The sequence below is a fragment of the Sphaerodactylus townsendi genome, linkage group LG07 (genome assembly GCF_021028975.2).
Source record: "Sphaerodactylus townsendi isolate TG3544 linkage group LG07, MPM_Stown_v2.3, whole genome shotgun sequence".
NCBI lineage: Eukaryota > Metazoa > Chordata > Lepidosauria > Squamata > Sphaerodactylidae > Sphaerodactylus > Sphaerodactylus townsendi.
This window is the reverse complement of record NC_059431.1, coordinates 122,584,751-122,611,574: the sequence shown is the minus strand read 5'-3', so window position 1 is coordinate 122,611,574 and position 26,824 is coordinate 122,584,751. Positions and strand designations below refer to the sequence as shown.

General features: G+C 45.3%; 1 protein-coding gene across 11 annotated transcripts in view; it reads right to left on the bottom strand.

The window, feature by feature from the left end:
* ZFYVE28 (zinc finger FYVE-type containing 28) overlaps positions 1-26,824 on the bottom strand; it is a 76,546-nt gene that overhangs the window by 34,459 nt on the left and 15,263 nt on the right. For 8 of the 11 annotated variants that reach the window (XR_007244987.1, XR_007244988.1, XR_007244991.1 and 5 more), the window contains exons 2-3: positions 4,928-5,068; positions 2,108-2,245 (exon numbers count right to left, since the gene is read on the bottom strand). Coding sequence is in view for 6 of the 11 variants with exons in the window: in XM_048502669.1 (XP_048358626.1) it covers positions 2,108-2,215 (108 nt within the window). In the remaining 5 variants the exon portion in view is untranslated. Of the gene's footprint in view, positions 1-2,107; positions 2,246-4,927; positions 5,069-12,971; positions 13,112-26,824 lie in introns of those variants that run through there. The other 3 variants (XM_048502671.1, XM_048502674.1, XM_048502673.1) reach the window with 2 other exon arrangements.

Genomic DNA, 26,824 nt, shown 5'->3' with positions numbered 1-26,824 from the left:
AAGCTCCACATGGCAGTCTCAGGTCAAGCAGCATGTGATATCCTAACGAAAAGTACAAATTTGAGGGAAGATACCAAAACTGCACTACAGAAGAGACATGCATTTTCTGAGCCGTACATTCACTGGTTGAGAAGAACCCTGAATAGAAATCACTTATACTTTGGGTAACATGTTTGGGCAAACAGTCCTACTATTTTAACATTGAAATTCTGGGAATTAGGGCTGTGATCCTTAGGGTAGATGTAAGTCGATTCATATCACCTGAAAAAAAAAATATTTATAGTATTTCTCTTCCTACTGCCTTTATGAGTTCACTAGCTCTCTACTTGGCCATACCCACTTCCTGAAAACACTTGGTGAGTGCCAACAAGGGTGGATAAGAGTGCCGTAGCATTCACTAGTGCCATGCTGAGGACCCCGTCCTACATCACCACTCAATTCTCATGGACAATCCTACAATGCACATAACTGTACTTCTCATCTCCCTGTAAGCATCAGTAATCGGATTGGTAACTTCAAGCCAGTTTAACATTTGGTAAAGGGTGGGATGCTTAGGCTACAGTGCTGTTATTGTCAACAGGGTTGCTTATGAATATATCGGGATTTCTGTGTTTGACTATCTTCAGGAGTTCTCCCCCCAAGTAAAGCAGGGTAGAATACTGAAGAATCAAACAAAATTTGATCAGCTACGTATATGGCTACAAGTGGATCATGTAGGCCACCAAGTCAAATGGACTCCATGGCTTGACAAAAGATGAAAGGCTTTGGGGAGAAAATATTTTAAGGTATCGCTCAGTACTTATAACTTCTAATATGGAGCAAGATCCCTTAACCTCTAATGAGTGTCTAATACAGAATCTGAAGCCTTTATTAATACAAATTGCTGCTTCTGGTCAGAAGAGATTGGCGAAGTCATCAAAGCGATAGTTTGATAAAGATTGCTATGTTGCATAAAGGCTCTTACCTCTGCAATCTGTGTTTATATGCAAGCCGAGGGTGAGCTAAACAGGTGGCCTTAACACTCTTCCTTGGTTAAAAGAAAATAATACAAGTAACTGATTGCTTACAAGGAGGAGAAAGATGTTAAGGTCTCATGGAAACAACCTAAACAGGCAACCACTCTTTTGGAAGATCGCGTCAGGTTCTATTTGTAAGGAAGTATCCTCTTATGATTTTCATATAGCTCCAGAGGTTTGGGTTGCATATATTCAGAAGATGAATGATGACGATAGTTATAGTTCTACCTCACCAAGTACTGAAGATCTGCTTGACTGGTCCCCTACCTCTATCACAGAAGTTAAGAGAGGAAAGCTCCAGGAGCAAATTACAACTTCCCAGTGCTCTTGAAAAACAACACTGACTGGTGGGGCTCTCCTCTGGCAACTCTTTTTTCCCATATTCTTTTTTCCCCCTTTGGGGGAGGGCGGTATAGAAATTAAACATTCCATGCCATATTGACAAAAGCAGCCATATTTATTTATTTATTCCACTTATATACCGCCCTCCCCCGAGGGGCTCAGTCCCCATATCCCCAGGGACTGGCAATAATAGTTCCTTGGTACAAAAGGGGGAGAAGAGATTATTTCACTAGCTATAGACCGATCAGTTTGTTATTCATAAGCAAACCATCTTGATAAATTAAAAAATTGGATTGAGCAGGAAAATCAGATTGCCAGTGAAGATGTGGGTTTCAGAGGAACCCCAAATATCTCCTCTTCTTTAAAAGATGCCTCCTCCTTTAAAGACTAACAAGGTTTTATTCCGGCATCAGCTTTAATGGATTAGATTCCATTTCATCAATATGTACATGGCAAAGCAGGCTGAAGTCCAAGAGAGTGCTGAAGTTGGGTCCTACTAGATTCCTGTTTATTTGAGCTGCATCAGCCTATCTAAATTATTCCTTTTAAAAAGTTGTCTTCTTTCAAATGTAAAATTAAAAAAGGATATGTTACAGTTACAAAGTTGAAATGTACACAAGTTTATTTTCCAATATATATTTCCCTTTATGACTTAGTTTGAGACTTAGAGATTCTGTGCATATGGATCATACAGAAGTTTCCAGTTATCTGATAAATGCCATTCTTCCATTAAACAGTAAAAAATATACCTCTGCTCCAAACCAAAGTTGTCCTGCAAGGTTGTCATGTCTTATTTCCTCTGGAAATTTTACATAAAAATCACGGTTGGCTCGCTCGTGTGGAATACATTCATCCATTATCTGGTTTATAATGTTCAAAACATTATCCTAGAATAGAAATGACATAGATTAACATAGAACAAATATTTATTCAATAACACATAACATATTCCCGAAAACTGAACACATCCCACATTTATTTGTTTAAAACTTTTGTTAGCTGCCACTGCCCCCGGTAGAACTTGAGGAGGTTTACAACATAAATATAACATTATAAAAAAGACAATAAAAACAACAATGACAATGCCTATAAACGTCACAGATTAAAAACTCTACGTAGAACAGCCAATAACAAAAGATAAATCAATCAAACTGCAGTCCTAAAAAGAACTGTCTTCCACTGCTTCCTGAAGTTTGACAACGAGGGGGTCAGGCATACCAACCAACCCTTCTCCACCACGGAATCTTGCTGAGCTAGTCACAGGCTAATCTCTCTCATGGGACAGTTTGGGGAGGGGTCATGGCTCAGGGGTGAGCTTCTGCTCTTCATGAAGGTCCCAAGTTCAATACCAGGCATTTTCAGTTACAAGGCACAAGCAGAGCGTGATGTGACAGATCTCCACCTGGTTTAATACAGTATAAAGCAGCTTCATGCATGACGATAAAATCAAACGGAGAATTATGTAAGCTCCTTTGGGTCTCCCATTCAGGATAAAGGGTGCAAATGGACATAAATTAGTACTGGCAAGAGAGCAAGTTTAGAATAGAATACAGCTATGTACAAAAAAGATATTAGATAGTTACTTAGATGAACCAGTCCATTTTACAGAAGCACAAAGATCAGTTCTTAAGCTGAAACAGCTGCTCAAGAAGGTGTGTATTTTTAATGAGAAACACACGGCTTTCTGAACCATGAGATTTTTAATAAAATAGTAGAAGACAGGAAATCTAGACCTATTCCTCTTGAGTTGTTTACAACATATCTTTCCACCAAATGCTACTTTTTTCCCTTTAATTTTACTTGGGTTTTTTCCTCCATTTGGTTCCCGAAATTTTTCAAGGGGGGAAATATCTCAAAACAATGGGGGGAAAGGAGGAATGCAGAACGATTTCCCAGAAAATGTTTCTAAGACACAAGCTTTGACTCTGAGAAAATCCATGGTAAGCTGCACAGGTGGATAAGGGCATTGTGGAAGAAGGCTGAATTTCTAACAATCCATTGAAGTCTGTGGAACCTGCTGATTGCATGATGGGAGAAATTTTTAAAAGCATGAACAGTTAAGGCAGTTGGGACAGTTAAGCGGAGCCCTCAGACTGAGCAGGTGGAAAAGAGAAGTCTCTCTAGATCAGACCTGGGCGTTATATGGCCCGCGGGCCACATCCGGCCCGCCAGATGACCCTGACTGGCCCCCCCGCCTTGCTGGGGAGTGAGGCACCTTTGAAAGCCCCGCAGAAGCCAGCAACCAAGGCAACCGGCTTCTGCGGGGCTTTCAAAAGCACCAGCCGATGAAAAAAGTAGGTTAAGGGACTTAAGTTTCCCCACTTGCTTGATTGTCACATTGGACAACTATGCAGGTAGGTTAAACCTGTGATTCTTTGTGCCAAATAGTGTTGTATGCAGAACTGTTGCCACTGATTCCAAGTTGATCTGTGCACCTGTCTGTCACTTATCAGCCCCTATTATGCAGAATTGAGTTCAGCCTTTTGGCCCGGCCCTCCACAATATTTTCTGTTTCTTATGCGGCCCCATGGAAAAAATAATTGCCCACCCCTGCTCTAGATACTTGCATGTATTTAGTTCAGTGGGGGTTATTCACTGTTTAGCCAGAACTTGAATGTGAAACAAATTAACTGAAACTAAAAGAGTTACTTAGTTTGATGTATATTGTAATCAACATAAGCTTCACATACAGCATTTTGATTTTTATTGTTTCTTGAGGAATATTTTTTACCTCACAATAAATGGAATTTTTTAAAATTGGCTCTGAGTGCTTTACATTAACCAAATCAGAATCCACGCAGTAGCAGAGAGTTCCTCTTGCTCTACAGGCATAGAGCGGAATATCCACTCACCTAGAAGCAACTGTGACTTGCTTCATGTAAGGCAGAGTCCAAACGGCACTACATTCCCCCTCTTCCAGGTGAGCTACCAGGTTCAATGAGCAACTAACACTGCATCTTTGGAGACGGGCTTTAAAGTACATTATCTTACCAAAGCTCATTTTTTATATGGCGTTTGTGCGTGTTTGGTCTCTTTGGGTCAAGATGACATTTTACCTTCAGGCCAGGTTCTCAATTGCACATGTTCTCCCTGCTCTTCAGATCTCACTGTGCCACAGATCAGAGAAGCCCCTGTGCAGGAAAAGCTGAGCACACTAATATGTTTTGCTCTGCTTGGCTTTTCCACCCACCCACCACACACAACACACCCCACCCGCACACAAGAGCAGCTCCAGGGGATGGGTGGGACCCCCAGCATTTCTGGGGAATGGGTGGGGCCTCCTTTTTAAATTTTAATCTGTGCAATAGATCACTGAAACGGTGCATACAAAAAGAAAGAAAAGAGGCAGTGAGTAACTTCCTGACCCAAAAACAAGAGGCCAGGAAAAATGGCTTGGCTAAGAAGCAGCAGTGGGGCATCTCCTCGTGTATTAACAAAGAATTCAAGGAGACCTTGCTGCAAAGCAGAGAGCTGGGAGGCAGGCAATGAGTGCATAAAGGGCCATAGTTAAATGGCATCAATCCTTTGCATAAGTAGAAGAACTGCAGCCCTAAGGCGCACTTGTTTACCTGACATGAGCGAAACTGATTAACCAACAGAGTGCATCTTTGTGGATCTTTCCTTCCATCCAGACTGTCCAATTCAGCGGCAATTTGATTAAGTTCTTCATCTGCATAGTAGAATTGAGCAAGAAGATGTGGGTCTGTCCTCTGCAATGGAAATGCAGGCACATATAAGTCATGTGATACTTGGGAGGGGACGTTACTCCAAATGTGTTGCTCCTCAAGTGGCCATCTCTGCATTCACACTAAAGGTCTCTGTGTCCGTGCAGAGCCTTTACTCAGAAATTACCACTGTCAGTCTTTAGGTGCACAAAACTCCTAATTCTCTCAGACACAATCGAGATGCTCCATGCCCAAGTGGGAGGAGCTCTGCCTTCCCACTTTGATTCTTTGATAACATGAGAGTACACCTCTAGATGGTCAAACAGGTAGGCTGTCTGAACACACAGACTCAAGTGATCCCATGTCAAATAATACATTATTACCAAGTTCAGTGTGTTCAAACATTATAAAGTGAAGCTCAATAGCAAAATATGCTGGAAGTCCTACCTACTGTGACTCCAGGGGTTTCTGCTTTTGTATACTACGGAATTTGTTTTCTGTTTTCAACAGTTATTTTTTCCTACTCACGTTGCTTAAATTAAAGATACATGTGCTACAATAAACATGAAGCACAGCTGGTTGCAACTCCTTCTCTAGTACTGAGTATACCTGCAATTGTTCTTACAGAACATTAAAATATTAATGGTTTTTTTAAAATTCCACAATATAATTTTATATGCTGGTTGCAAATACTGAATTTCATGTCATTAAATCTGTCGAAGTAGTTTTGGTAGAAAAGTAAATATTGCGTATATTTCAGTTTCCACCCAAATTTCTGTTCTTTCCCTTAGGGTGGAGGGACAACTGGAAAAAGCCTAACTCCCTCCTACCACCACCCAAGCTCCAAAATTTCTAGAAATTACATTGCAGATTGAAAGGTCCTCAAGCCTAGGGTCCTACATGACCCATGCCAGCAAACTCATTCCAAACTGAGGACTTCCTTCAGGTTTGTTAACTGTTTGAAGCTTGTAGAAGGGTATATGCATTTTTGAAGCTTATACTTTTGTTTGCATCATTTTACAACCTGATCTGCAACACCTGCAAAGGAGAAAATATCAGAAATATCTTAAAGTTTCGGAGTAAGCTGGAACAATCAATACTTTTCTACAATTCCACATGCCATCTGCATTGATTCACAGAGCTATAGTAAGCACCCTAAAACATTAATCTAGAATTTATGTGCCACAAGCCTGTCTGAATGTATCATATCAGGATCCATCGTTTTCTATTTGTTTGGTTGGGGTGGGTTTTCCGGGCTGCGTGGCCATGGTCTGGTGCATTTTGTTCCTAACATTTCGCCTGCATCTGTGACTGGCATCTTCAGAGGTATATTACAGAGGGAAGTCTGTTACACAGCGTCCAGTGAGAAGGGAATGTTTAGTGGGCTATATATTGTCCATGTCCCAGGGTGGGGAACCAATCAGTAAGTGTTTGGGTGGAACTTGCTATGCAATTATGTGGTTAATAGTATTGTATTGGGGTTTTTCAGTCCAGGGAGTGATTCACATTTGCATTCCCTGCAGCAGCAGCAGGAGTATTGGTGAATGCAAATCCTGTGTTTGGGTGGAGTCCATTGCCCATGAACTTAGCATGCCTTGGGGTTTGCTTCTGGTATTTTAAAGTACTGGCAGCCAAGCTTTGTTCATTCTCAGAGTCTCTTCTTTCTTGTTGAAGTTGTCTTGGCGTTTGTGAATTTCAAGGGTCTCCCTGTGCAGTCTGACATAGTAACCTTCTGAATTGTCCAGAATTTCAGTGTTTTCAAATAAAATGTTATGTCCAGTTTTGTTTAAGTCATGTTCTGCAACTGCAGACTTTTCAGGATGGTTAAGCCAACAGCGTCTTTCGTGCTCCTTAATATGAGTCTGAATGCTGTGTTTTGTGGTTTCTATTATTATTATATTGTTACTAGCAGGCCTGGCCACGCGTTGCTGTGGCAATTGTCCTTCTCATCACAGTCCGCAACCCACACAGATGTCCATGCAGGTCCAATGATCCCCAGCAAAGACTTTTGGGGTGGTCAAATGGAATCTCTCTTTCCCTTTTCAATGCACATTGTTATATTGTGCTGTCTTGTTTTTTTAGTATAAGGTAACCCTTCCCATTCCACAACGGAACTGTCCAGAGTGTAAATCCCGCTGTCCATGAGGCTGGTTGACACACACCGTCCTGGCTTGGGTAAGGCAGAACTGGGGCAAGCAGGCTATCCCAGTCAGGCAGCAGAGGCAGGGTGGTGAGGCGCTCAGAGCGAGGCCAGCTCCCTGGGTTCGTAAAGGGCCATGTGCAAAAGAAGCTGCGCCAGTAGTGTTGGTTCGCCCCCACCCCGCAGATTGTCTTAGAAGAAAAAGGCAAACTCCAGGCTTTTAGTAAAAGAGAGCTGTGGTGAATATGGGTGAGGAAGTGGGTAAGTGGTGGTTGGATGTGAGGGAGGGCAGAGTGAGGTGCGTGAGGATGAGCTGGATGTGTATGAGAGTGTGTATGTTGTGTGGTAGTAGTGGGTGAGGCACAGAGAGTGAAAGTTACCTGCGTGTGATGGGGGGAACCCCACCTGACGCCTCACACGGCAAAGTGTGTATGTGTTTCACTTCCACTCGTATTACCTAACAGTATTACCTATTTATTGTTTTCACGGCTCATCTCTGGCCATCTGCGCGAACATTCTAAGCCCTCATCCCAAGCCCTCAGGCCGCAGACAGACAGGCTGCACAGACATTCTAAGGGTGACAGTTAAACACAGTCAACTTCATGGCCTGGTGCACCAGGAAAAAGACGTTTTTCCTGGCTCAGGTATGGACTTTTGGCGATTTGAAGGTCCAATTACCTGCCCACAACAGGGAGGGCCGTCCTGTGAAAATTTGGGGGCGATCCATCCAGCAGCTTCTGAGGGAGACCATCAGGGACAAACACACTGTTAGATTTTTATATACTGTATATACTCATGTATAAGTCGAATTTTTCAGCACATTTTTAATGCTGAAAAAGCTCCCCTCGACTTATATGCGGGTCATTAAAAAATTTTGTGCGTTTTTACTTTGCAGGCCAGCAGGGGGGCGCAGTTTTGATGACACCAAATTTTCAAGGTACCCTCAGAAGACTCTCCTGATGATACCAACCGAGTTTGGTAAAGTTTGGTTCAGGGGGTCCAAAGTTATGGATCCCCAAAGTAGGTGCCCCATTCCCCATTGTTTTCACTGGGAAGCTGTATTAGGATGGGCTACCCTTTAGGGTCCATAACTGCTTGGGACTCCTTTCTGAACCAAACTTCACCAAACCTGGCTGGTCTCATCAGGAGAGTCTCTTTATGATACCAGCCAGGTTTGGTGAAGTTTGGGTCAGGGGATCCAAAGTTATTGATCCCCAAAAGGGTGCCCCATCCCCCACTGTTTACAATGGAAGCTAATAGTAGATTTTCCATTTCTGATAATATCTCTCTTAAAATCTAAGGGCATACTTTCAGACTAGTCATGTGGCCCTAAAAATTTCCACCTGTCACTCTGAAGAAGTTAATGGCCGATACGGAAATGCTGTGCTCTTGGACCGAGTTGTGGAAAAATAACTCAACATTGACGCTTAGAGCGCCTTCTTATGTGTGTGAGCATCATTCTCATGCTAATGATTTTACGGGACTGTGTTAAGTGGGTGCATATTTGTTTGCAGACAATAACACAGGCATTTTCAAGTATGAAAATGCGCACCAAGTATTCATAGCCCTCTAAAACTAGCAGGGTAAATAGCAAATGTCTAGGTATTTCCTAGTGTTTTTTAAGCACTTCTTGCATTGTGGCAGCAGTTTGGTCCCATTTGTTAGCCAGTTGCTGCCTTTACTCAATGTTACAAATTTGCTATCACCGCGCTGAGGGACCTTCCCATGGCTTCTGTCTGCTCATAGAAATCATTGTCCCATTGGAAGTAGCTGGTTGTTAGGCAGTATTGCAACAAAGCTGTGATGTCGTCTGGAAAAAAACTGGCCAATGAGTGCAAGTGTATCTTTCACTGGAATTTTGGTGAACAGTGAGACAACATCGAAGCTGATAAGTCTGTCACTAGAGTTGAGATGGAGATTGCCAATTTTTCCAGTGAAGTGGGCTGAGTCTTTAACATAATGTGTTGTGTGTCCAACCATCCTGAAAAACCTGCAGTTGCAGAACATGACTTAAACAAAACTGGACATAACATTTTATTTGAAAACACTGAAATTCTGGACAGCTCAGAAGGTTACTATGTACAGGGACTGAACAGGGAGGCCATTGAAATTCACAAACGCCGAGACAACTTCAACAAGAAAGAAGAGATTCTGAGAATTAACAAAGCTTGGTTACCAGTACTTAAAACACCAGAAGCAAACCCCAAGGCATGCTAAGTTCATAGGCAATGGACTCCACCCAAACACAGGATTTGCATTCACCAATACTCCTGCTGCTGCTGCAGGGAATGCAAATGTGAATCACTCCCTGGACTGAAAAACCCCAATACAATACTATCAACCAAATATTTGCGTAGCAAGTTCTACCCAAACATTTACTGATTGGTTCCCTACCCTGGGACATGGACAATATATAGCCCACTAAGCATTCCCTTCTCACTGGACACAGTGTGTAACAGACTTCCCTCTGTAATACACCTCTGAAGATGCCAGTCACAGATGCACCACGGCCACACAGCCCGGAAAACCCACCACAACCAGCTGAATCTGGCTGTGAAAGCCTTAGACAATACATTCTACTATTTGTTTGTTTTTTTAAGGGGTGAAGCAATGGGTCAGAAAACATGAGATATCAGAGCAAAAAAGGCAGGAGAACAACTTTAAAATCAGCAGAGTTGCCGATTTTAACAAAACAAAAAACACCCTCGCAGATTGGTTGAAACAGTTTGCCCTCCAACAAATAGCCACTGAAATAAAAGTCTGTTACATGATTTCCTGAATACAGAAAACAATGGTAAGCCATTTCAAAGGACTGTACTTAAAATGGGACACCAAAAAGATGGTGCATGGAAGTATACCAGGAATGTAATTGGACAAGCAGAGTTCCCCACACTGTGAAGTATTTTAAAGGATCAATAGACCCTGGCCTTTTGTGCAAGATCCATTCCCAAATCACCCCAAAATGATGAACTTTGCAAGCACTGAGAGGCCTCCTGGCAACAGCAAAACAGTCATATCTCCCACAAAATTGAATGATGTAATGCTTACAATGATGCTGCTGTGGGAGGAGAAAAGAGCAGCACATGACTGCATTACAGTCCACAAATAAGTGAAACTAAAAAAGTCACAAATCCATATATGGCAGGGCTTTACTGCGATTACCAATTCTTTGAACTGAGCCTGGAAATGTACAGCAGTAGAGTTTATAAAGTAAATAAACCCTGAGATATATTTGTTTATTTAATTTATTTATTATTTAGGTTTATATACCGCCCTATCCCAAAAGGGCTCAGGGCGGTGTACAGCACAACTTCCCACAAGGTAACCAAACCCAAACCCAAATATTGCCTGTTTATACATATTATATATGTATTTCTATTTCAAGTAAAATTCAACACTTTAAAAAAGTCCAACCCATCTTTCTGTTGTTTGTTTGTGGTGGCAGAAGTCAATGTCTCTCACAGAATTAAAACATCCAGAGTTTGAAAATATACTTTGACACAAGGCAGAATGTTTCTTTTGAACAGACTCAACCCTCCTCAATATATTGAATAACTCACAGCAGCATAGTTACTTTAAGGCTATACTTTTTTCCCTAGATAGAAAATCAATGAAGCAGAAAAACAATTACAATATTCTGAAGGGGAGGGATTTTACCAGGTTTTCTTAATACAGAAAGTAAACTATCTCTGTACTGCTTACTACTGTACAAGTGACATAATCCTGAGAGGCATTTTATTTATTTAATTCTTTTATAACCCTGCCTTTCTCACCTCTCATATGTTTTATCCTCACAAAAATACTGGTAGGGTTAGACTGAGTGTGTGTGACTAGCTTAAGGTCACCCAGCGAATAAGAGCAAGGATTCAAAGCCAGGTCTCCCAGATACTAGCCAACATTTTCAACCACTACCCCACACTGGCTCATGATGGAAAAGTTTTTGTAGCCACTTTCCCCTGAATTCCAACAACAACAAAATCACAATTCTAGCAGAAACAAAATCACCCAAAAAATCATTCAAACGAAAGACTGCTAAAATTAAGAATGTAAAAAAGATAAACATTTCCTTTCCCGCTCCTGTGATTCTGGAGGGGAAAAGGGAAGGCAAGGAAGGAGAGGTTATGGCTCTGCTGGAAGATTCAATGGTTGCAAAACTTTCCATGGTGAGCGGGGTTCCTCCATTCAAACTTCCCTTTACAGAACTACTGTAATGATCCTAATAGCTGCCATGGCCTGTCCAAGTCCTGCTGCACTCCTCCGCCACAAGGCCTTGTAATTCAACTGCCCCTTTCTGCTGGCTCATGTCTGGCCACTTCTGAGAATGTCATCAAGGAAACTGCTCTGAACTTCAGCAAAGATCTGGGTTTGGAACAGGTGTAAGAAACCACAGAAAAGCCTCATTCCTCAATAACTCCACAGTGAAGCCTTCAATGTAAACAAAAGTCCATTATTTCACAGAGGGCTCTCATGGTTATAGAAGACGAATACCTGTGTTTCCCCGAAAATAAGACAGGGTCTTATATTAATTTTTGCTCCAAAAGATGCATTAGGGCTTATTTTCAGGGGATTAATTTTTTCCATGATTTTGCGCCCCCACGTGAACAGATCAGCTGCGCTGGGGGAATCTGTAACTAGGGCTTATTTTTGGAGTAGGGTTTATATTTCAAGCATCCTCCAAAAATCCCCAAAAAATCACGCTTGGCCTTCTTTTCAGGGTAGGTCTTATTTTTGGGAAAACGGTAGAACAATGAAGAACCTGAGGCTGACAAGAATGGGGATGAGGAGAAGCCCACTGCTAGGGTCATACCTGGTGTGCTCACAACTGACAGTGCAAACCTATGCTGTTGAAGTGAATGGTCTTAGACAAGAGTAACTCTCCTTAGGAATGCACTGTAAGTCACTGGGCCTAACTTGCATCGATCCCCTGGACATTTCAAAGAAAACTTGAGATCTCCCTACACTTGCACCATCAATGGGAAAATTCATCCCTTCTTCTTCCCTTGAAATTCAATGTGGTATAAGCAATTGTCAGACTCTGACCTGGAGTTCACCCACTCTGCCATGGAATCTTGCTGGATGTTGGGCCTGTCTTCCAAACCTAAATTCTCTACGCAACTGGCTAGAATACAAAGTTCTTGAGAGGATACAGCAGAGAAGGGTTGTAAGGCTCCCTGTGTTACTCCTGGAGAGGAAAGTGGCGTCTAAATGAGGGAATCTCATAAGCAAAGAATAGTCTTGGCCTCCCTTGATTCCTTCTCATGCCGTGACCTACTGTGGATACAGGGCAACATAACCGAATGGCATGAGGGATATCATAAGCAATGCAATAGAACGAGGATTACAAGAATTAGAAAAGTGCAAAAAAGCTGATGCATCTGAAGTTAAGACAAGCCCGTCCTGCTAATTCTGCACCAGCCGAGTGCACGCAGAGTCCGCATTTGGGGGGCTGGCGGAAGGATTTGCTGCCCCTTTCGGCGCCAGCCCCCGGCTCTCTTTTTTTTACATAGAGAACTTGCATCCAAAAGGCGCGCCGCGGATTTCCCCGTTGCTGACTGGCGGGGCAGAGAAATGACTTGAGCGGGGCCTGCCTAGGCCAGCCCCCTTTGCACCCCCAGGGCTTTGGGCCTGGCCCGAGGCTGCCCTCTGGCCTGGGGCGCGCGGGAGAGGGGAGGGGTTGGCCGTAGCTCGGCCTCTGCCGCAACAAGCAGGCCGCCGCCCGCTGCACTCTCCGCTCGGCGCCCTCTCGCCGGGAGGTCTCGCTCAGCCGGCCGACTGAGGCGGCCCAGGCCCCGCCGCAGCGGGACTCACCTTCGGCCTGTAGAGCCACCTGCGCAGCCGGCTCATCATCATCATCGCGGCGGCGGCGGCGGTGACGGGAGGGCCGCGCTTTCCCGCCGGCTCCGGCGGCCGACTGCTGAGGGGAACGCGCATGCGCAGCCCTGCCGGACCTTCCCCGTGTCCCAACTCCTAGACCACAGAGAAGGAACAGCTGCAAAGGCCCGCCCCTGCCCTCTTGGGATTGGACGCGGCCAATGGCTGGGCTGCGGGGCGTGGCCTCTGACAGGAGGGCGACTGCCTCCCGAGAGCCCCGCCCCTAGAAGCATCGCAGTCAGGGGTTGACAACCCGGGCGGAGACTGGGGAGTTCCCGGAATTATGACAGTTCGCCAGTTCCCCTGCACAGGTGTCAAACTCGCGGCCCTTCAGATGTTATGGACTACAATTCCCATCAGCCCTGCCAGGCAGAGAGCTGCAGGTTGCAGACCCCCTACGGGAAATGGCTGCTTTTGAGGGTGGTTTGCCAACTTCCTGGAGATCTGGCCAGAGATCAGTTCCCCTGGAGCAGGGGCCGGCAACCTTTAACACTCAAAGAGCCATTTGGACCTGTTTTCCATGGAAAAGAAAACACTTGGAGCCGCAAATACTTTTTGACATCTAAAATGAAGATTACACTGTATATATTCTCAGGCAGGGAGAAGTTCCCTTCTATGGGGACCATTTTTACCCATCAAAGCAAAAGGGTGTGGGGGGGGGCTGTTGTTTTGTACATGATTCAAATGACCAGCAATAGAACACCTGTTTCACACATTTCTCTTTTCTTGTGTTGAAAAACACTGATTATGCCCCCCAAAAAAGAACCCCCTCAAATTCCACTTGGATGGTGGATCAAAATTGGTGCCTCTAATGGGGTTGTCAACTTCCGGGGGGGGGGGCTGAACTTCTCTCCCCCCCCCCCAAGAAAATGTCTGCCATGGAGGGTGGAGTCAACAGCCATATTCCTCACTGAGCATGGCCCCTGCTCTGGTCCCAAAAGCCACAGCTTCTGAGAATCTACCCCCAAATGTCCTGGGATTTGCCCGCCGGGAGTTGGCAACCCGCGACAACCATGGCTGAGGCTGATCCCAGCCTTCCTCCCTTCCATGATCTACAAGCTTACCCTCCACTGGCTTACCCTGAAGTAAACTGTAACGGACTTGCCCCACCCTGAAGGGCTGGTGTGAAGCAGGCCTGCTTAAAGAGGCCTGGGTAACAGAAAAAGTAAGGCAGCAGGCCCTAATTTAAATAAAAGCAAGCTGATTAGTCAATGGAAGGCACTGTTGCCCCTGACCAATGTAAGGGGGGCGCTAAAATGCTGCTAGATAAACAGAAAGACAGAGAGAGCCTGTCAGACAGTTCTGTGTGGAGAGTTCTGAAGAGAACAGCTTGTGTTCAGTTGAGAGCAGAGTCTGTGGAGTGAAGTCTCTCTGCTCTGTCTCTGGTGTAAAGGGATTCTGGTCCAGCTCAGATAGTTGGCAGGATTCTAGTGACTATCCTCAAGCAAAGGAAGCTTGTAAGAGGAAGGAAGGCACTGGCTTTTTGGTGCAGAGCGAAGCACCGGCCAGAGGCTTGTCAGTAGACACTGACCAGACCCAGGAGTCTGTCCAACCCCTGTACAACAGCAGTCTTGGGAAGGCCCAATCCAGTGGCAGTGAGGCCAGTTTGGGAGTAGTGTGAGAGAGGGAGGCTTTGTATGCCAGAATCTCACAGGGCATAGACTGTGTGTGTGTGTATTCAGTGGGTTGTGGATCAGAAAGGACTAGTGTCTGTCTGTGAGGAAAAGCAAAGTATATAAAAGCCAAGTCGTTTCTGAAGAGACACCTGCGTGTGTCTGTGTATGGGTGTGAAACCTAAATAACAACTGAAGCTGTGTAACTTTTAAGTGAAAAGAACCTCTCTGAAACCATCAAGCGTTAGTACCTCTCTGAGCCAGTTTAAGAAGCCTTTCTTTTGTTTTTAAAATAAATTTCATTCGTTATGTTGAAGTTACCCTCATGCCAGCCTGCGTTTGTGTGTGAGAGGTTGAAGAGTACCTGTCTGAGAGACGTGAATCTCAGCCAATTTTGATTTTCCTCCATTTTTGTATATGGGACTCTGAAGGACATTCCCCTCAGACCAAGAGCAAATGTGAGGTGGGATCCTTTATATATTTGGCAGCCGGCAGCAGTTCTGGGATTCTAGTTCCTTCGCTTTTATGGTGGCAGCAGAGTAAAAAGAAGATCCCTAAACACTAGCCTGGGATATTTTGGGTGGCAAAGGAAACCCCACGGGTCAGTTTAGTGGGAACCTTGATTGTAGGCCACACGTTCCCATTACAATTGATGGCTAGTGGTGGGATAATATCTCTCCCTCGCCTGGAATATAAGGCCACCTGTTACATAAACCTTCCAAGATCCACGTGCAAGGCTTTCCCCATGCGCTCCTGCCCTCTTTGACAATAGAGAAGCAAACAATTCCCACCCACCCCCGCCTCCCCATCAAACAGCCCCGACGAGTGCAACCTTGCAGGGCTGCAGGTTATAACTCCTTTAAAACCTAACATTGTATTTCTCACCTGGACTCAGCCAGGCTGCCATCTGCCAGGAAAGCCCCTGGAGCTCAGTGGGGCTGCTGGGGTGCATTTCCTGGGCTGTGTGGCCATGGCCCAGTAGTTTCTGATCCTAAAGTTTCACAGATGCAGGCAAAACTACTGAACCACGATGACAGTCCAGAAAACCCACAACAGCCAGTTCCTGGAGATCTCCTGGAATCACGATAGCTCTCCAAACTGCCCTGGAGAAGATGGCTGCTTTGGAGAACGGATTCTATTGCATCCCATGCCTGCTGAGCTCCCTCCCTGAACTCTGCCCTCCCCGGTTTCTATCCCCAAATCTATAGGAATAGCAACATTAAGTAATGGAGATTGCTTCAGAGGGTACTAACCTGAAGGGTTTTCAACATAACAAGAGGGCCAGCTGTGGTTCATTCTCCAGCTCTCCTTTGCCCTTGCCCTTGCCATAGGCAAGTTCTCCATTTATCCCTTGGTACCTGTAGTCTTACAGCAACGGAGACAGCATGTCGTTTCGGCCAGTGAGAGATGCAGGGGACAACTCTCCCGTCCCGTTTCTCCCCAAGCCCTTTTATTGACAGTTTCCAAGAGGAAAAACAAACAAGGCAGGCAGGCAGGCAGGGGAAACACAATACAATGGACAGGGCAAAGAGCATGGGGGTTTGAGCAGAGGATTTGGTATTTGCATGTACATACATTGGAGCCAGAGGGTCTGCAATGTCAGCAGTTTTCTCCGAAACCACATTTGGGAAGGAAAGGTCAGTTGCACGTGGGAGACCCATTTCCAAGCAGTGTATTGCCGTACTCGGGAGCCTCCCGGGCGCTGTGCCCCCCAACAGGTACCAACGATTTAGGAATCCCATGAACAGGTCTCCCATTTTAGCCTGAAAACAACCCCAAGAGATGGGGTAGTGAGTAAGGACTGTCCTTCATAGAGGGAGGGGGATGAATTTGAACTGTGGCCTTGAGAGTTCTAATTTGGCACTGACATATCCTTACATTGCACAGAGTACCTTCTCTCCTTCTCAAACAGTGCCCAGAAGCAAACCATCCCTGCCATTTTCATCCACACAGAGGAGAGAACTGCTTCTGGTTTCCAACCAAAAGTGGAAAGGCAAGATGGTGGTTCCCAACCAGGGATATGTGCCAGAGCATCTGGGAGCACATTAAAAAATATGTGTAAAGGAAGTCATGACCCACAGTTCGCAAGACTGTTAACAAGAGGACATTTTGGACGACGCTGATTCAGAAGCGACTTGCCAGCACTTAACACACACAGGCACACACGGGAGTTGCTTTTCAAACAGTTGTTAACTCTACATTAAGAAATCCCTGGAGACTTGAGACTAGGCCGGGTTTGGAGAGAGGAAGGAGCTCAGCAAGGCATGATGCCATGGAGTCCACCCCTTCTAAGGGGAGTTATCTCTGTCGCCTGGAGATAAGCTGTGATTCCAGGAGTTTTCCAGGTTCCACCTGGAGTTCCTGTTGAGACAGGAATACTTTTTACTCTGTGTAAGGTTCGCAGCACATTGCTGTCCAACTTATATCTTGCTTATAGGACACAAAGAAGTTCCCAAATACACCGTGCAGAAACAAGTGGTTTTCCTCAGTGATTCAAAAGTGGTCTAAATTGTTGGAAGAAAAGGACTTTACGCTGTTTCCTGCCTCAGCCTGTAGAGGGGTTTTTTACTAGATAGCCAGTGACTAGAAAGGGACCTAGGAATTTGTCACCTTTACTCTATCATGCTGGTCCTATCCTTTGATGTAGACTGATACTCTTAGGGACTTCCTCCTTTGCTTCCGCCTCCTTCTCAGAACTCTCCATCTTACTTTCACCATGCCTAGGGAGAGGATGTGTCTCCTGCGCATCCGTCTCCATCCAGCTAGAATAGGATAGTTAGTGAACCTATCTCTCCACCTTTCTATCCCGAATGGAGTTCACTAATAAATACTCTTTTTAATAGATTAGAAACTACAAACAACTCTGACTTTCTTTTGTGCCTAAGCTCTCTCTCTCTCTCCCAAGCTCACCCACGCGGTTGTCCAGGTAAGCTCCGCTGTGTTTAGCCTCTGAGCGCTCTGCTCGATGTGCAAAGGGAAAACACACACGAGGTGTTGTTTCTCCCAACATAAATAACATGGAACTGTTCTCATGCAGTGTTTGTGAAACTGTCTAGCACAATTAATGCAGTTTGGAGTTGATTTTGAATGCCTGTTTGACAACAGTGATGAGAAATATTAATATAACCCCAGAGAATCTTATCTTATAACTTATAAGATAATATATTATATTATTATAAGTTATATCTTATGTTATCCATACAACTTGGCCATAGCAAACACATACTTTCAGAAGAGGGTGTCACATTTAGCTACAGACACCAGCGGTGGCCACTTGACCCAAGTTGATGACTGGATGGTGAGAAGAACGGATTTGAAACTCCTTAAAGACACAAAAGTTGCCCCTTCTGAAAACATAACTCCGCAGCACAGGTTACTCATTTTGGACATTCAAAGGAGCCATTTGAAGCAACAGAAAAAACTAAAACTGGGCAAGCAAAATTCAAATGGTGGAAACTCAAAGAACATTCAGGGAGCTTAGCTGCTGCTTTGAAAAACTTCAAAGTAAACCCTGGTCAGTCAGCAGGTAAAATGTGGAAGGATACTGTAAACCAAATTCACCTGGCTGCTGAAACAACTGTTGGAAACACAAAGCCAGGACATCAGTACATTGAAAAGCAAACCTGGTGGTGTGCAAGTGTACAAAATGCAATCAAGAAAAAGAAGCAGGCATTTTTAACATGGAGAAAATCACAACTCCAAACAGACAGGAACACATACCAACGACTGAAATCAGCAGCAAAACGTGCAGTAGCATGTGCAAAAAATGCCCACTATCAACACATCTATGATAAATTAGATACACCAGAAGAAGCAAACATGGTGTATCGACTTGCCAAATTGTTACCGCTGGAGAAATGAAAAATTGGGTTTTCTAAGAATAACCCCCTTGCATCATAATATACCTCATGGAGCCAGAAAATGAAAGGGTGTGTGTACCAGTGACAAAAACCACTCACTGGACACAAACGTTGCTGAAACAATCTTTTTTCTTTATTTTGTTTCAACGTATATGTAGGCATTCTTTATTACGTTGTAGATTCTTTGATATAAAATTATGCATGGGGTAGAAAATGTTGACAGAGAGAAATTTTTCTCTCTTTCTCACAATACTAGAACCAGGGGGCATACATTGAAAATGCTGGGGGGAAGAATCAGGACTGATAAAAGGAAACACTTCTTCACGCAACGTGTGATTGGTGTTTGGAATATGCTACCACAGGAGGTGGCGATGGCCACTAACCTGGATAGCTTTAAAAGGGGCTTGGACAGATTTATGGAGAAGTCGATCTCTGGCTACCAATCTTGATCCTTCTTGATCTCAGATTGCAAATGCCTTAGCAGACCAGGTGCTCAGGAGCAGCAGCAGCAGCAGGCCATTGCTTTCACATCCTGCATGTGAGCTCCCAAAGGCACCTGGTGGGCCACAGCAAGTAGCAGAGTGCTGGACTAGATGGACTCTGGTCTGATCCATCAGGCTCTTTCTTATGTTCTTATGTTACATTAATCTTGGTTTGATTTTGATACAATCACAATCACAATAGACCTTTATTGGCATAAGGTATACAAGCGTGAATATAGACCGTTATTAAATTTAAAAGAGTTGTACATGCCGTCTATGAGTAGTTTTACATTCTAAGATCACACTTCATTTATAAAAATATAATATAGATTAAAAAATTTTGACCATTCCATTGTACACGGAATTGTGAACAGATATAGTACAACTACACTTAAAAGGCAGGATTAAGATATTTCTAGCCATTCGTTATTCACAGCCTATTTACTAAAAAGGTATAACCTTCCCCAGGATCTATAAATGGTATATACTAATTAATGCTATAAATTGAATTAAATTTCCATTAAAATGCAATAAATAACAATGAGCTCTTTTGTATACACCTTCTATAATAACCCAGGTGAGTACCATGAGGGGGTATAGAGAATTATTTCACATTTAAATATAATTTTATGCTCTGCGTTATTTTACAGATCCTCTTAAGGACAAGACTTTGCAGCAAATAATTGGCTATTCTCTCCAAGGTGTAATGAAGGGATCATTACTGTTTTAGCTGGAATTTTGGGATTGATATTTTTGGAAGGCTCATTTCCCATTATCAGTAGTTGATTTAAAGGCTTCCTCTCTGTGGGTTATGCGTTTTTTTGGGCAATAACATAATAAAAAATGTGGTCCAATGTTTCCCACCATGGTAGGACAGAAGAGGGCATACTCTATGTAATAGAGGGCTTTCCTCAATCTGGCCTCTGCACAAAGGGCAGGGGGAAAAAACATTACATTTGGCTCGAGTCCAATGCACCCAAGCGTTGTTTAGAATCTGGGATTTGTGATAAAATATTTGGCCATCGTGCCAGCATCAGGGTTTATACCAAGAAAGTACAATGGGGAGCATGTTGTTGTTGCGTGATTGATTAGATGTTGATACTCCTGATCATATAGTCTAACTTTAATTAGGCTATATATTTGTTGGGGGTCCTTCAATACCAATTCCTCTAATGAGAAACCCAATGAATTGAGTTTACCGTTTATTATATTCCACCACTCTAAGCTTTGGACCTCAACTAAGGCCCTTTGCAATAGGCTTCCGTGGTGTAGCTGAGAGCATATCTTTATCCAAAACATAAAAGTAAGTAGCCAAGCCCTGGTAGTTAATAGGTGCATGCCCGTTTCTAAGCATAGCACCGCGTATGGCACACAATGCGGGACTCCAAATATTTTGTAGAGAAACGCTGATTGTACCTTTTCAACTGCATTGGGCCAAACGGTAATCCAGATAGGAACCCCTTAAAGGAGTTGTTGCAAGACTTTGGCTCGGAAGACCTTTAAAGCAGAGGGAATATGCTTTTGACCTTTGGAGTAGAAAAAGTTATTCACTGCATTTATTGCGGCAGTACATCCCTTCACTGCTGCATTTCTATGATGTACCCATTTGGTGTTGAATTGAAGATGGATCCCTAGGTATTTAAAGGATTTAACCTGTTCAATGTTCTTTCCGTGTACAGACCATTTATGAATTTTAAGTCTATTAGAAAAGACCATGATTTTGGTTTTTGCAGTATTTATGTTTAAGCTGTTAGTTGTGCAATACTCCACACATTTTGACAAAAGATGGTTGAGACCTGCTCTAGTTCTTGAGAGCAGGATTGCATCATCCGCATAAAGCAAGATGGGAATTGGGATGTTACCTAGGACAGGACAACATACGTTTATTGCTTTAAAAGTTGGAGCCAAATAACTTAGAAACAAATTAAACAACGTGGGGGCCAAGATACATCCTTGTTTTACACCGGTTGTCGTTAAAATTTTAGGAGTGAGTACTCCCTCTTGTGCACACCTCACCTGGCAATAAGTTTTATGGTGTAATAGTCTTATCAAGGAGAGTAGTCTATTTTCTACCCCCAGAATTTCGAGTTTTCACCAGAGCTTGTTTCTTTCAACTGAATCGAGCGCCCTATGTAAAAATCCAAGAAAAGCGATATATATACAATTTGAATGCGGCCTTTCCTACCAGTGTATTTGTGGAAAATTAGACAAAAGAAGTAAACAATGATGCAACGTAGCATACCCTTTCCTAAAACCAATTTGTTCCACTCCTAATATTTTATTCTGCTGAATCCACTTTTGTAGGCGATTGAGCAGGAGCTTTGCATACAACTTTCCTGCTACTGATAACAGGCTAATTGGCCTATAATTAGCTGGTACATTAGGATCACCTTTCTTATAAATTGGAACAATAACAGCATTGGTCCAAATCCCCGGCATTTTGCCCGTGTTATTGATCTCAGTGAAAAGTTTAGCTAATATAGGTGACCACCAGTCCACAAATTCCTTAAATAAATCCGGGGGAGCTGGTCAGGCCCAGATGATTTATAAGCTTTTAGCTGTCTGATAAGATTTTTTATTTCTAACTCCGTGACTGGTGGCCAAAAGGGTTCTGTAAGGAATTCCATAGAAGCAGAAATAAAAGGCTTTTTGGGTGTAAAAGTCCGTTTATTAAGACATCTTAGAAAGCTCACGTACACGTAGTGGCAGGAATGGCACTTCCCGCCAGAAGCACAGGTTATAACACCATTCACCCCATCCCCCCTCCTGCTTCCCATGGGAACGGAGTCTTCATCTCCCGCGCAAAGATAAAGTCTCCGCCGTTGAAGCTGGCCCATCGCCCGGGCTGTGGAATGCACTCAAGGTTACTTCACCATCAACACTATTGAATCCTTTACACTCTGCCTCCCTTAAAGAAGACCCCTCCCCCCCAGGTTTATCTTGAGGCGCGGTGGAAAGCAGAAATAAGGGTGGGAAGCGTCAATGACCCGGGAATAAACCCATTGATTATACCCAGAGGAATATCCCACCCAAGAGACTAAATGGCAAGCGTTTGCGATTAAAGCGAGAATCCAGGATAGCGTCAATTTCGTAGTGCTTGTGACCATCAATAATAGTCGGTGGGGGCCTCTCCGGCCCAGTGCGTGCCAGGCATCGGAATGAGAGCCTCCTTGAGCAAGCTGGAATGGAAGACAGGATGAATGTTACTAAGAGAGTTAAGGCAAATCTAAGCGGGCAGTGAGAGCATTAATCACTTTAGTAATCACAAGAAAAAGGTCCTGGAATCACTTTTGCCAAGTTTGGAAAATTTATGCGTCTCTCTAAGATTTTTTTGTGAATAAATACACCCAAAGCCCACACGCAGAGGGAAATCCGAGCGGTGTAATCCGCTTGCAGCTTTAGGGAGTCATTAGCTTGTTGTAAAGGCCCGGTCTGGACCGTTTTCCATCCCTCGACCAGGGATGAAATCCATTGTTATTGAAACTCTGGAGGGTCCAAAGCTGCGGCGGGTAGTTGTGGCAACCTTGGCCGGGGAAGGAAGCGACCAGACACAATTTCAAAGGGGGTTTTCTTTGTACTGCTATGAACCGCATTGTTATAGGCGTACTCCATAAGCGGAATAAGCTTCGCACCAATTGTCTTGAGTGGTAGTTGGTCTTTCGCGGTAAATACTGCTCCTAGGGTTCTGTTAGTTCTCTCAAGTCATAGCCGTCACTTTGAAGGCGATGGTAGGGGGCTGTGACGGCCGGGGCGGCCCCCAACAACTTAAAGCGCCTTCCAGAACTTTGGAAATGAATTGGGGGCGGCGGTCGGAGAACCACCTGCCAGAGCGGAATGGGGAGGCAGCGGTAAACATGTGTTGAATGAACGATGGGTATAACTTAGGAGGGGAGGGGATGGAAGGGCATGGAAGAAAATGGGCTTGTTTAGGGAATAAGTCGACCACCGCCCACAAAACCGTGTTGCCATGGCTTTTCGGGCAAATCAGTAATAAAATCCATGGAGATGACTTCCCAAAGTGAGAGGCCACCGGGAGAGGTTTCAACAGTCCATGGGGCTTTCCCGGGATGGTTTTGGCTTCTGCCGCAAACCGAGCAGCCCTTAATGTATGCCTCAATGTCCTTGCGCGTTGCTGGCGCCACCAGAATTGTCGGCGGGCCAAATGCAGAGCTTTCAGAAAGCCAAAATCTCCAGCCGAGCTGGCATCTTTGCAGGCTTCAACAACCTGCTTGCGGTGGGGGGGAGGCACGTGCCAGCATTCCCCCCTCCGCCAAACTCCATTTTCCAAACGCATGGTGGGAGTCACCTTCTCCGGCTGCAGGCTCGTGCAGCCCCGCCTCCTCGAGGAGTTCCCGCAGGAAAGGAGAGACGAGACTAGGAGTGGGGGGTGAAGGAGTGGACGTTTGAGATCGGGTGACATCCAGCTAACTGGGAGGGGGAGAGAACAGTGCGTGGAATGTCACCGTAAAGGCAGCTCCACCCCCCCCTCCCGGTAGGCCGGCGAGAGCCAGCGTCAGCCAGTTGTGGTTTTTCCGGGGAAAAAAATGGACTGTAAAAGAGAAGCGAGAAAAGAAATGCGGCCTTGAAGTTGTTTTGCGGACATCTTGAGGGGGGTGGAAAGAGCTGCCAGGTTTTTGTGATCCGACCAAACCTGAAAGGGGTGTTTAGCCCCCTCCAGCCAGTGGCATGAAGTGGAGAGTGCTAGCACAATGGCATGCAGTCTCTTTGTCCCCTACAGTCCAGTTGAGTTCAGCACCAGAGAATTTTCTTAGACAAATAAGCACCGCAGGAACCAGTCTACCATGCCTATTTTTCTGCAACAGGGCTGCGCCAAGTGCTTTGTCCGAGGCATCCACGTGAGCCACAAGCGGGAGATCTGGGTCAGGGGTGCTTTAGGATAGGTTGGGTAGTAGCGCCAGACTTTAAGAGTTGAAAGGCTGTTTGACACTCCACCGGACCAGCCAGGAAAGGGGGGGCCCGGGCTTGGTGGACAGTGGATCTTTACCCTTAGTGCGTAAGAAGGTCTGTGAGAGGGAGAGTCAGTTCAGCCAGTTGGGGTATAAAGTCACGATAGAAATTAGCAAAACCAAGAAAAAAAAGATTGGAATGCTATGCGGTTGGTAGAGGCAGACCATTGGAGGACTTCGTCAATCTTAACAGGATCCATTTTCAAAGCCCTCGAGGCGAGATCCGGTAACCCAAATAGTCAATGGAGGTCTGGTGAAAACAGCATTTGGAGAGTTTGGCAAAGAGAGAATTGTCGAACAAAGTTTCAATACCTCTCGAACCAATGTTTCATGCTCTTCTATGGTTTGTGAGTAAATCAAAAGCGTCATCTAAGTATACCACAACTCCCTTGTACAATAAATCATGGAGAACAGTTGATAAAGGGCCATAAAAGCCCCGGGGGCCCCACTTAGCCCAAATGGCATTATCAAGTATTCCAGAGCTGTCCAAACTTTGTGTTAAACCCAGTCAAGTGTTCATAGCCTTCAGCAATTCTGACCCTGTAGTAAGCTTCTCTTAAGTCCAGTTTAGTAAAAATGCGCCCTTTGCCGAGTGCATCTAAAAGGTCAAATAAAAGGCAAAGGATATTTATTGGACAGGGAGACCGCATTGAGACCTCGATAATCTGTGCAAAAGCCGTAAAGACCCATCTTTCTTTTTTACAAACAAAGCGGGGAGCAGCGTGTGTGTGTGTTTTGGTATGCCCGCCGTATGAACCCGCTGAGCGGAGGTTCTTGTCCAAGAGAGCCGCACGGAGTTCCTTCTCCCTCATTGGGACTCATGCGCGTAGATTCTACCTTTGGGCAGTTAAGCGCCCCTGGTTGTATATAACTTGATTTTGCAGGTGTCAGTGTCTCTGTGGGGTGGCAACTCGATCGCATTCTTGCTCCTGAAAAACTCTGGCTAAATCATGATACGCAGGTGGGATGCCAATAGAATCGGGAGCAATCGCTGAAGAAGCCAGGGAGGGGGGTGTGTCAGAAGAAGATTCCCCCTCCCCTGGGGTTGTTGGGTTTTCCCCCCAATTCATGTGTTCACCGCAGGGAGGGTCAGTGAATTCTAAGATCCGTTCTTTCCAAATGAACTTTGGTTCATGTAACAATAACCATGGCATGCCCAAAACTATGGAGTGTTTGGCCACTGGGCGCCAAAATAAAACTATTTTTCTCCCAATGAGAATCGATAGCGCGAACGGAGGAGAACCGGGTGTGTGTTTGAACTGGGCCGATCCTTAAGTTCCTCGAGGGGGCTTCGCCGTCCATTTGAGTGAATGGTATGGAGGCTTAGCCAGGGAATTTGGTCCAGACCCTTAGCTCCTCTCTGCCACCTGGGGCCGCATTAAACAAAGTGGGAGCAGCCAGAATCCACAAGGGCCGCAGGCTATATAATGCGAGTGTGTTTAGCGGGGTTGGCTGGTGAACGCTTGGACAGTAATGGGAGCGCTGCCTTCACTCGCCACCAGCTGTCAAAGTACGGGCCCATGTCCATGGGGGCTGAAGAAAGGCACGGAACAGCTGCTTCCCCCTCCTCTGCGTGCGCCTTCGATGACCGCTTAAGACGAAGCCTCGATCGGAGGGCGCCCCGATCCGCGTGGTGGCTTGGCAGATGGAGTGCGGGTAGCTGGAAGCTAGTTGGTTTTGTTTTTCTTTGGGACAGTTGGCGGCTAGATGACCTGGCTCCTCCGCAGTAAAGACACAACCCCAGCTCGGCGGCATGCGTTCAGAGGTGGTTTCGGTGCCAGGGGCGGCTGGAGAGCTTGGCTTGAGTGAGGCACAGTGAAAGCGGGTTTTGGGCGTAGGCGGCCTCCGGCACGAGCAGTATTCAAAGCGAGACGCCACCTGGGAATCCCCAACTGGATCCAATCTGCAATAGTACGAGGAACCCGAATTAAAAGCTTACCGTTTCCACGCAGCTTCTGCGCGTCCACAAAGCATCCGGAGAAGTATTCGGTGATTTCATGCGTTCAGGCCACTCCAGGAGGAAGTCGAGCAGCAGCCGCATCGAAATTCACGTGGCAAATTCTGCAAACGGGCGGGTTGCCTTGCTGGATAGATTTTGATGGTGGCGATAGCTTCATTTCGGCTACGCCTGGATCTTGGAAGCTGGCGCTCTTAAGGCTTGGAGGAAAATGCGGGCACCGTGTACGAGAGTCTTCGTCTTGCGAAAATCCAAAAGAGTCCACCGAACCAGTCAGCTGCTGCGCCATCCAGGACTGAGCCGATGTCCCGTATTTTTTCGCCAGACCGGGTATAGATCATCCCGCATAGTCTTCCAAGTGGGCATTGAGTTTACCAAAATGAAGTAGGGAAGTTTTGGAAGCGGTCCCATCAAAACGGGCTGGTATCGAGGGGGCCGATGGTAGCCCCGTTCCACCGACTCTTGGCGCCTGCTGGGAAGGCGGCGGCGGTTAAGCCGGAGTTAGCTGAGCAGGTTGGGCAGGCAGCGCTGTTGTACGGGCGGAATCGGGCGCTGGCGGTGCAGCGCTGGCGTTTGGAGTGGCAGGACTCAGGTACGCGGCCCTCCTGGCGGCGGCGTGGTCAGTAACAGCATAAACTCCAACTTGGGGCTTCCTGATCTGCTGCCTCCTTAGCTCCCTCTCCAACGCAGCCAAAGCTCCCTTTCCTTGCGGGTCAATGCATCCTGGTGCGATGCAGAAACAGCTTTTTTCTCGTTCCAATTTAGCCAGTTCGTCCCGGTTAATAGCTTCAGTGGAGCTCGCTTATGCAGCAAATAAAGCAGAGCCTGAACGCTTTCGCGTTGTCGTTGTAAAATCCAGTCTGGAGTGTTCCAGGACTTTATCATGGACCGACAGATTCTGGGCATATTGT